Source organism: Ranitomeya imitator, chromosome 9, assembly GCF_032444005.1.
Source record: "Ranitomeya imitator isolate aRanImi1 chromosome 9, aRanImi1.pri, whole genome shotgun sequence".
NCBI lineage: Eukaryota > Metazoa > Chordata > Amphibia > Anura > Dendrobatidae > Ranitomeya > Ranitomeya imitator.
The window spans coordinates 156,475,048-156,486,560 of record NC_091290.1 but is presented as its reverse complement, the minus strand read 5'-3'; the positions used below and the strand labels follow the sequence as shown (position 1 = coordinate 156,486,560).

Below are 11,513 nucleotides of genomic sequence, written 5' to 3'. Positions count from 1 at the left end.
AGCAAACAGTTCAGCTTTACGTTTATAGTGCAAAATTGTTTTTCTCCACCTGCCCTCCCCCCGTGGCAGCGTGCCATCCCTTGTCACCATAGTCCTGGAATGCCACATGGAGGCAGGTTTGGTCACTGTGAGGCGGACGTGGGCAGTTTCCGAGGAAATGGCCTCCTTGTGATGGGATCAGAATCTCTTCCACTGTGAGGTCCTGTAAAAGAAATGGTCATCAGACAAAGAGCAGTCGTGGATCTGCAAGTGCTTACGTGGACCGTACTGCTCACTTACGGCTGCTGGAAGACTCTGTGCTGCTGTGGCCGCTGGTGATGTGGTGCCAGTAGGCGCTGCGGGGCAGCATGGAGGCGCTGGCTCCTGGGTGAGGCACGTTCTCTGCCTCCTTGTGTAGAAGCTGAGGAGAGACATAAAGTGGTGACAGCACACCGAGCCGGAAGGCTGCCGCCGAAGAGAGGGCTGATACTCACTCTGGAGTTCTTTTCCATGTCGAGGAGGAGACTCTTGTGCTGCTCGGCCAGAGCCAGAACGGCCGTGTGCACGCGCTCATAGATGTGCTGTCCTTGGTGCGTCTGGAAAGTGTAGAGGCCCTCGCTGATCCCACACACCCTGAAAACAAAGAAGTACAAGACAATTCGTAGCAATGGTGGCGCCGCTGATCCCACACAACCTGAAAACAAAGAAGTACAAGACAATTCGTAGCAATGGTGGCGCCGCTGATCCCACACAACCTGAAAACAAAGAAGTACAAGACAATTCGTAGCAATGGTGGCACTGCTGATCCCACACAACCTGAAAACAAAGAAGTACAAGACAATTCGTAGCAATGGTGGCACTGCTGATCCCACACAACCTGAAAACAAAGAAGTACAAGACAATTCGTAGCAATGGTGGCACTGCTGATCCCACACAACCTGAAAACAAAGAAGTACAAGACAATTCGTAGCAATGGTGGCACTGCTGATCCCACACAACCTGAAAACAAAGAAGTACAAGACAATTCGTAGCAATGGTGGCACTGCTGATCCCACACACCCTGAAAACAAAGAAGTACAAGACAATTCGTAGCAATGGTGGCGCCGCTGATCCCACACAACCTGAAAACAAAGAAGTACAAGACAATTCGTAGCAATGGTGGCGCCGCTGATCCCACACAACCTGAAAACAAAGAAGTACAAGACAATTCGTAGCAATGGTGGCACTGCTGATCCCACACAACCTGAAAACAAAGAAGTACAAGACAATTCGTAGCAATGGTGGCACTGCTGATCCCACACAACCTGAAAACAAAGAAGTACAAGACAATTCGTAGCAATGGTGGCGCCGCTGATCCCACACAACCTGAAAACAAAGAAGTACAAGACAATTCGTAGCAATGGTGGCACTGCTGATCCCACACAACCTGAAAACAAAGAAGTACAAGACAATTCGTAGCAATGGTGGCACTGCTGATCCCACACAACCTGAAAACAAAGAAGTACAAGACAATTCGTAGCAATGGTGGCACTGCTGATCCCACACAACCTGAAAACAAAGAAGTACAAGACAATTCGTAGCAATGGTGGCACTGCTGATCCCACACACCCTGAAAACAAAGAAGTACAAGACAATTCGTAGCAATGGTGGCGCCGCTGATCCCACACAACCTGAAAACAAAGAAGTACAAGACAATTCGTAGCAATGGTGGCGCCGCTGATCCCACACAACCTGAAAACAAAGAAGTACAAGACAATTCGTAGCAATGGTGGCACTGCTGATCCCACACAACCTGAAAACAAAGAAGTACAAGACAATTCGTAGCAATGGTGGCACTGCTGATCCCACACAACCTGAAAACAAAGAAGTACAAGACAATTCGTAGCAATGGTGGCGCCGCTGATCCCACACAACCTGAAAACAAAGAAGTACAAGACAATTCGTAGCAATGGTGGCACTGCTGATCCCACACAACCTGAAAACAAAGAAGTACAAGACAATTCGTAGCAATGGTGGCGCCGCTGATCCCGCACACCATGAAAATAGAATACAAGACAATTTGTAGAAAGGGACGGCACTGCTGATCCCACACAACCTGAAAACAAAGACGTACAAGACAATTCGGAACATGGGTTGGCGCTGCTAATCCTACACACCCTGAAAACAGGTACAAGACAATTCGGAGCAAGAGCGGGCACCGCTGATCACACACTGCTGGTCATTGATTATACAGGAGCTACCGCCAGTGTGTCCAGACTTGTCTCCATCGAGCACATTTGGGACGTCATTGGTCAGAGTTTATACAGGAAGTGCCTGCAGCGTCACCGGACTTGCCTCTGTCTGGGACATCATTAGTCTGTGATTATACAGGAAGTGCCTGCAGCGTCACCGGACTTGCCGCTATTGGGGACATCATTAGTCTGTGATTATACAGGAAGTGCCTGCAGCGTCACCGGACTTGCCTCTGGGACATCATTAGTCTGTCATTATACAGGAACTGCCTGCAGCGTCTCCATATTTGCCGCTATCGGGGACGTCATTGGTCGGCGATCACGCAGAAGATGCCAGGAGGATATTGATTATTTCCTTCCTCAGACGACCATTAATGACCTCAGTGATAGATGCCGGAGGAGAAGGGATTTCAGCACGAGGCTTATACAGGTCCTTCTCAAAAAATTAGCATATAGTGTTAAATTTCATTATTTACCATAATGTAATGATTACAATTAAACTTTCATATATTATAGATTCATTATCCACCAACTGAAATTTGTCAGGTCTTTTATTGTTTTAATACTGATGATTTTGGCATACAACTCCTGATAACCCAAAAAACCTGTCTCAATAAATTAGCATATTTCACCCATCCAATCAAATAAAAGTGTTTTTTAATAACAAACAAAAAAAACAACAAATAGTAATGTTCAGTTATGCACTCAATACTTGGTCGGGAATCCTTTGGCAGAAATGACTGCTTCAATGCGGCGTGGCATGGAGGCAATCAGCCTGTGACACTGCTGAGATGTTATGGAGGCCCAGGATGCTTCAATAGCGGCCTTAAGCTCATCCAGAGTGTTGGGTCTTGCGTCTCTCAACTTTCTCTTCACAATATCCCACAGATTCTCTATGGGGTTCAGGTCAGGAGAGTTGGCAGGCCAATTGAGCACAGTAATACCATGGTCAGTAAACCATTTACCAGTGGTTTTGGCACTGTGAGCAGGTGCCAGGTCGTGCTGAAAAATGAAATCTTCATCTCCATAAAGCATTTCAGCCGATGGAAGCATGAAGTGCTCCAAAATCTCCTGATAGCTAGCTGCATTGACCCTGCCCTTGATGAAACACAGTGGACCAACACCAGCAGCTGACATGGCACCCCACACCATCACTGACTGTGGGTACTTGACACTGGACTTCAGGCATTTTGGCATTTCCTTCTCCTCAGTCTTCCTCCAGACTCTGGCACCTTGATTTCCGAATGACATGCAAAATTTGCTTTCATCAGAAAAAAGTACTTGGAACCACTTAGCAACAGTCCAGTGCTGCTTCTCTGTAGCTCAAAAGTGGCTTTACCTGGGGAATGCGGCACCTGTAGCCCATTTCCTGCACACGCCTGTGCACGGTGGCTCTGGATGTTTCCACACCAGACTCAGTCCACTGCTTCCTCAGGTTCCCCAAGGTCTGGAATCGGTCCTTCTCCACAATCTTCCTCAGGGTCCGGTCTCCTCTTCTCGTTGTACAGCGTTTTCTGCCACATTGTTTCCTTCCAACAGACTTACCATTGAGGTGCCTTGATACAGCACTCTGGGAACAGCCTATTTGTTGAGAAATTTCTTTCTGGGTCTTACCCTCTTGCTTGAGGGTGTCAATGATGGCCTTCTTGACATCTGTCAGGTCGCTAGTCTTACCCATGATGGGGGTTTTGAGTAATGAACCAGGCAGGGAGTTTATAAAAGCCTCAGGTATCTTTTGCATGTGTTTAGAGTTAATTAGTTGATTCAGAAGATTAGGGTAATAGGTCGTTTAGAGAACCTTTTCTTGATATGCTAATTTATTGAGACAGGTTTTTTGGGTTATCAGGAGTTGTATGCCAAAATCATCAGTATTAAAACAATAAAAGACCTGACAAATTTCAGTTGGTGGATAATGAATCTATAATATATGAAAGTTTAATTGTAATCATTACATTATGGTAAATAATGAAATTTAACACTATATGCTAATTTTTTGAGAAGGACCTGTACTTCGGACTGGAGAATCCAGAAGTTGTTTCCACCATTTGCAGATCTCCGTCCGGTGATCTTCATCATCCATCACTTTTCCTTCTTGGAGCTGTAATTTCAATGCCGGTGGATATAAAAATCTATTTATATGGTGTATATAGATGATCTGCACCTCGTGTTTGTGGGTTACACAGAAGGTAAGAAGACTGACAGCGTCCAGACGCCAAGCAGTGTTCAGCTGCTATCTCTTGCACTGCACTGCACTGGCTCCGAGGTACAGGCTCCGAGGTGCAGGGCTCCAATGTGAGGGGCTCAAAGGTGCCCGGCTCAAATGTGAGGGGCTCAGAGGTACAGGCTCCTAGGTGCTGGGCTCAGGGGAGGAGCTCAGAGGTGCTGGGCTCAGGGGATGGGCTCCGAGGTGCAGGCTCAAATGTGAGGGGCTCAGAGGTACAGGCTCCTAGGTGATGGGCTCAGAGGAGGAGCTCCGAGGTGCGGGGCTCAAATGTGAGGGGCTCCTAGGTGCTGGGATCAGGGGATGGGCTCTGAGGGGCAGGCTCAAATGTGAGGGGCTCAGAGGTACAGGCTCCTAGGTGCTTGGCTCAGAGGAGGAGCTCTGATGTGCGGGGCTCAGGGGATGGGCTCTGAGGTGCAGGCTCAAATGTGAGGGGCTCAGAGGTACAGGCTCCTAGGTGCTGGGCTCAGAGGAGGAGCTCCGAGGTGCGGGGCTCAGAGGTGCTGGGCTCGGGATGGGCTCCGAGGTGCAGGCTCAAACGTGAGGGGCTCCGAGGTGCAGGCTCCTAGGTGCTGGGCTCAGGGGAGGAGCTCCGAGGTGCGGGGCTAAAATGTGAGGGGCTCAGAGGTGCAGGCTCCTAGGTGCTGGGCTCAGAGGAGGAGCTCCGAGGTGTGAGGCTCAAATGTGAGGGGCTCAGAGGTGCTGAGCTCCGAGGTGCAGGCTCAAATGTGAGGGGCTCAGAGGTACAGGCTCCTAGGTGCTTGGCTCAGGAGGAGCTCCGAGGTGCGGCGCTCAAATGTGAGGGGCTCAGAGGTACAGGCTCCTAGGTGCTGGGCTCAGGAGGAGCTCCGAGGTGTGAGGCTCAAATGTGAGGGGCTCAGAGGTGCTGAGCTCCGAGGTGCAGGCTCAAATGTGAGGGGCTGAGAGGTGCAGGGCTCAAATGTGAGTGGCTCCGTGGTACAGGCTCCTAGGTGCTGGGCTCAGGGGAGGAGCTCCGAGGTGCGGGGCTCAAATGTGAGGGGCTCAGAGGTGCAGGCTCCTAGGTGCTGGCCTCGGGATGGGCTCCGAGGTGCAGGCTCAAATGTGAGGGGCTCAGAGGTACAGGCTCCTAGGTGATGGGCTCAGAGGAGGAGCTCCGAGGTGCGTGGCTCAAATGTGAGGGGCTCAGAGGTGCAGGCTCCTAGGTGCTGGGCTCAGAGGAGGAGCTCCGAGGTGCAGGGCTCAAATGTGAGGGGCTCAGAGGTGCTGGCCTCGGGATGGGCTCCGAGGTGCAGGCTCAAATGTGAGGGGCTCAGAGGTACAGGCTCCTAAGTGCTGGGCTCAGAAGAGGAGCTCCGAGGTGCGTGGCTCAAATGTGAGGGGCTCAGAGGTGCTGGGCTCAGGGGATGGGCTCCGAGGTGCAGGCTCAAATGTGAGGGGCTCAGGGGTGCAGTGCTCAAATGTGAGTGGCTCCGAGGTGCAGGCTCCTAGGTGCTGAACTCGGGAGGGGCTCCGAGGTGAGGGGCTCAAATGTGAGGGCTTTGAAGTGCGAGGCTCAGAGGTGTGGCGCTCACTGTATGAAATCAGCATTGCAGCACTGGTGCCTGGACGGGAGACCGCTCAAGTGCTGCAACCCCAAAGACACTACTGTTCCGCTTAGTGCACTGTAATTGTTCGCTGAGCCAAGTAACTAATCGTGTGATACAGTCCATAGAACCATGTATCTAATCCGAACGTATGATACCGTCTGTTGAGCTGTGTAATTTCGGGGATCGGACTGCTGAGCCATGATGACTGCTCTTCTCAGATCTCTGTAGGACCAATGAGCTGCACAGCAGCGAGTACTGTAATCTGTGCTGCCACTTGCAGTCACCAGTAATGTGTCTGCACTGTGACCCTAAGCTTCATGCTCCATTATCCTTCTGCAAACACCCAGAAGGGGAGGATACATCACACATGGAACAGATCCCGCCCACATATACTGCGTCCGGATACGTCAACGCCAGGGTTATATCCTGCTGGACGCAGCATACGGCATCGCCGGGGTATATCCTGTTGGACGCTGCATACGACAGCGCCAGGTTATAACCTGCGGGACACTGCATACGGCAGCAAAGGGACATATTGCGGGACGCCGTATATTGCATCTCCGGGGCATATTCTATGGGATGACCCTTACGGCAGCGCCGGGGCATATACTGTGGGATGTAACAACCCTGCTGGTATCACTGCATGGCCTTCCATCCCCCACCTGCTTGATACATCAACTCACTCACCCTGTGCCTTGCTGTGAGATCTGTCTGCTGCCGGCTCCAGGCCGTGTGCTTCATGGCCGCTTGCTCTGTGTACACTTTCTGTCTGCGTGCATAGGAGGCGGCGCCAGCAACTCCTGTTTCTTTTTCAGTCTGTGTTTCTTTTTCACCTCCCTAAGGTGTCTCTGGTCAATAGCCTAGAGGCCTCTGATTCTTAAGGAGTCCTCACCCATTGGAGGACGCCTGAGCAAACTTACTTCCTCAGTCAGTACTTTGCTGCTGAGGTGTCTGGTTCTGTCTCTGTGTTCGCCACCCACTGGGGCATAGTACCCTGGTCTGTGTCCGCTACCCAGTGGGCCGTCATACCCTGGTCTGAATCTGTGTTCCGTTACTTCTGTGTCTGAACTCTGGTTTATGTCCGTTCCTGTCTGAACTCTGGTTTATGTCTGTTCCTGTTTTGGTTGTGGCCAATCCCACTCTGCTGTGTATCTCTGCGCTATCTCTTTGCTCTGCTTCCCACTATCTGTGGTTCTGCACTTCTCTGCTTCGCTCGCCACTACCTGTGGGCCTTTGGCTCTTTGCTTTGCTCTCCACAACCAGTGACTCTGTGCCTTCTGGCTCTTGGCTCCGCCTTCAGCATCTCCGCTCTTGGCTCTGTGTAACGGGGTCTACCAATCTCGGGTACCTCTTTCAGTACCACCCCGTGCTTCTGGAGGTCCACTCTGCTTTGGCTGGAGTCTGAATGAAGGACGCTGGCTGGAATTGCTTGGTTACATGGGCGCATATAAAATCTCACTGCTTCTCCACGTATTTCCAGTCTGACAACACTTTACTCACAGGACAGAGAATATATCACACAGATACAGAGGGCAGGCCAATAGAAAAGCGGCAGGCCAGACGTACATGGGTCACTTGCTTCCACCTTCCCTGTAGCATTTACTTGCAAGGGAGGAACATAGTGGGACACCATTCTCCCCAGGTCCGTGCCTAGCAACACATTGGTGGGAATAGCCTCTGATACTCCCACTTCTCTCAGTCCTTTCCCTGCTCCCCAGTCCAGGTACATACGGGCCATGGGCACGGCAGGGCTGACCCCTCCAATCCCGGTTATAGACATAGTCTTTCCTGGTATGATATCGGCAGGGGTTATCATGGCTGGATGCACCAGGGTCACCTCTGCCCCAGTGTCTCTGAGACCAATGGTGACTTTATTGCCAACAGTGACAGATTGACAGTTCTCATTTGCCCTCACATCAGAGCCGGCTACAAAGAGGACGGACGGTGGGGGCACAGTCGGCTTTGTGGTGGTAGTTGGGCGTTTCTCCCTATCAGGGCAGACAGCGCTAACATGTCCCACTTAGTTGCCGAAGAAGCACCGGCGTCCATCGCCTAGAGAATGTCTATTCCCCGGGGCCCCATAGGAGGTGGGCTTGGACAGCACTGGTGATCGGCCGGCAGAGGGAGAAGGGTCCCCGTTTGGCTTACCTCCCCTCCAGCTGAATCCCGATGGCTTCCGCACCTCAGGCATCCTGTTAGCCACATAGCAGTCCGCAATCCTTGCAGCCTGATCCGCAGTTTGTGGCTCCCGATCACACACAAATTGTCGTACATCCGTGGGGCACATGTGAAGAAATTGATCCTTGACCATTAGATCCATTAAGTCCTCAAAACTCATCAGAAAGTCCCCTAATCCATTGGTGGAACGTGGTGCTCACAACATCCGCATAGCTGTCAGTTGATCCACGTTGTAGGTTCTGGAACTTTGTCCGATACACTTCTGGTGTTAGGTTGTATTTCCTGATCAGGGCCTCTTTTATGGCCTCATAGTTCCCATCTGGCTCTGGTGGGAGGCCAGCAAAAAACTTCCAGGGCTTTGCCTCTCAACCCTAGGGTTAGATACTGTGCCCACTGCTCACGGGGAAGATGGTACTGCCTGCAGGTTTTTTCAAACCCCCGAAAGAAAGTACCTAAGTCCATATCCTCCATCACCGGGAAGTTTTCCAGACGTGGCCTCCTTGTATTTATGTCCTGGGAGGGTTAACTGAGGACTGATACCCCTCTCTATTTGATCCATCTGAAGCTGGAAAGCTGTCCCCCGGCGTTCTGCAGCCTCTCTCTCCTCCCGGTCCCGGCATTCTGCAAACTCTCTCTCAGCCTGTCGGTACTGTAGAATTAGCTGCATGTGCAAATCGGGATCACTTGTTCCCAGCCATTGTAAGTCCATTAGTAATGTACAGTCCATAGGCTCCTCAGCACTGGCATTTCCATCATGCATCTCTGGTGCAAGAGCTGGCATTGCTGGGTCTCTCTGAGATGAACTCTCCTTGGCCAGATGTTTCAGGACTTAGCTCTATGTCTTGCTCGGATCTGTCGGCCGCCTCTATTCCTCTCTGCTCACAGAGGTCGGTCAGAGCTTCCTTGCTCTGCTTCTTGTACTGGGCTGCCATATCGATGAACAGCCTTTGCCAAGTAAAAGAAAAGAAAAATGGGGAGGGGAAACTGTTTGCAAGTATGTCTAAGTAAGCACTGAGTTGAACCTTGGAGAACTGGTGCACTCCTCGCAAGGATACCAATTCTTTAGTACAGGGAATAATGGCTTAAACCATGCACTAATGCGCTAATAGAAATAATTCTACCCCACCGCTCGCCACCAATTGTCACGGATCCCTTCTCCATGGTGTCACTAATTTGTCACATGCCTGCTCTCACACGTGAATTGGGGTTGGTTAATCTATCTCTCCACTCTCAGTCCAGCATTCAACCTCTGTCCTATGCTGTAATGGGAGCATAAATCACACACCGACCCAGGCCCCACATCCGCTCATACGCGCAGCCACCACTCATCGAATACACGGGCGATGAGTCCCGGACTAATAATAATACTAATAAAAATATGTCTATCAGTCATAAGGCTCACACACCTTAAGCTATGGATTCTTTTAGAACATTCAAGGTTCAACTTGTTAAAGTTTCATACTTTAATACGAAAAAGGTTCAATGCTTACAATAAGAAAAAGGTATAAAAATATGATAATAAAAAGACATACAACTTATGCAAAACAGTATAAAATAACAGGAGAAATCTTACAGAAATCATCTAATTTGGTAGTCTGCTTCTGCTTCCTGAGGGTAGGATGAATGTAGATTGGATCACACCAGCTCGGCCGCCCCGATTATGTGAACGTTTTTTAGGTATCAGGTCTACTTTATAGTTTGGTCTGAAGGTCAGGTTTCTAGACCAGCCCCTGAGGTTAATATCATAAATGCTTGTTTTTGATTGGACCACGGCTGCGCCCCCCCTCCCCCAATGAATATATTATTTTCTCTTGATCCTTTGTGTAACAGCTCTCACAGAAATACTATCAGGCTGTAATTAACATCTCTCTTCCAAGAGCTAGGAGGTGCCAAATCTTATCTATCTTCTTAGCTTCCAGCAGGACCCCCTGTTGAGAGTGGGGACAGAGTCTACAGGAAAGTACATATTAACACCTGGGTGCAACCTGCAGCTTTTCAAGACCGATGTTACATTATTGCCAGTGACACAATAAATCTATACATAGTCCACTGCATATATTACATATATATATTTCACCACATAACATTAATTAACCAGATTGGTAAATGGTGTAATAAGAAAAACTAAATCTAAGTGCCAGAATTACGTTTTTCAGCCGCAGCAACTTTGCTTGTAAATATAAATGATCAAAACACAGAGTCAACCCAAAAATGGCATCAGCGTAATCGCAATGACCTGGAGCATCATAGCGCCGCTCATTTTTACTGTACAGGGTACACATAGTAAAGGAGAAAGCCAAAAAACAATGTGATACAATGGCTGGTATCATCCAAAAGTGCAACTCATCCTGCAAAAAAGTCCTCACACCCGTATGTCGACGGGAAAATAAAAACGTCATGGCTCAAGGAAAAAATGAAAACACTACAGGAACTTCTCTATCTGCAGCAGGCTGCGGGGGCCGAGAACGCCTCTATCTCCACCCCATAGGGTTCGGGAACTCCTCTGCTGAAGGACTTGGGGTCCGTAACTCCTCTGCTGCAGGGTACGGAGCCCGGGAACTCAATCTGCACTCCCTGGGGGTCAGGAACTCCTCTAATTGTTCCCCCTTTGGGTCGGGAACTCCTCTATCTGCTCCCCATGGGGGTCGGGGAACTCCACTATTGCAGGCTGCGGGGGCCGAGAACTCTATCTGCACTCCCTGGGGTCAGGAACTCCTCTATATGTTCCCCATGGGGGTCGGGGAACTCCACTATTGCAGGCTGCGGGGGCCGAGAACTCTATCTGCACTCCCTGGGGTCAGGAACTCCTCTATATGTTTCCCATGGGGGTCGGGGAACTCCACTATTGCAGGCTGCGGGGGGCCGAGAACTCTTTCTGCACTCCCTGGGGTCAGGAACTCCTCTATCTGCTCCCCATGGGGGTCGGGAACTCCTCTGCTGCAGGCTGCACTCCCTGGGGTCAGGGAACTCCACTATTGCAGGCTGTGGGGGCCGAGAACTCTATCTGCACTCCCTGGGGGTCAGGAACTCCTCTAATTGTTCCCCCTTTGGGTCGGGAACTCCTCTATCTGCTCCCCATGGGGGTCGGGAACTCCTCTGCTGCAGGCTGTGGGGCACGAGAACTCTATCTGCACTCCCTGGGGTCAGGGAACTCCACTATTGCAGGCTGCGGGGGCCGAGAACTCTATCTGCACTCCCTGGGGGTCGGGAACTCCTGTATCTGCTCCCCATGGGGGTCAGGAACTCCTCTGCTGCAGGCTGTGGAGCCCGGGAACGCTATCTATGGGTCGTGGGTGCTGGGAGCTCATCTATATGCAGTCTGCTGCAAGTGACGGG

The 11,513-nt window shown here is 50.6% G+C and overlaps 1 protein-coding gene across 4 annotated transcripts in view; it reads right to left on the bottom strand.

The window, feature by feature from the left end:
- Positions 1 to 9: 9 nt before the first annotated feature.
- The window catches only part of DOK4 (docking protein 4), a 40,093-nt gene continuing 28,589 nt past the window's right edge, over positions 10 to 11,513 (bottom strand). For 2 of the 4 annotated variants that reach the window (XM_069739617.1, XM_069739618.1), the window contains exons 6-8: positions 474 to 612; positions 280 to 400; positions 10 to 202 (exon numbers count right to left, since the gene is read on the bottom strand). In XM_069739617.1, coding sequence (XP_069595718.1) covers positions 123 to 202; positions 280 to 400; positions 474 to 612 — 340 coding nt within the window. In that variant the 3' untranslated portion in view covers positions 10 to 122. Of the gene's footprint in view, positions 203 to 279; positions 401 to 473; positions 1,589 to 11,513 lie in introns of those variants that run through there. The other 2 variants (XR_011315290.1, XR_011315291.1) reach the window with 1 other exon arrangement.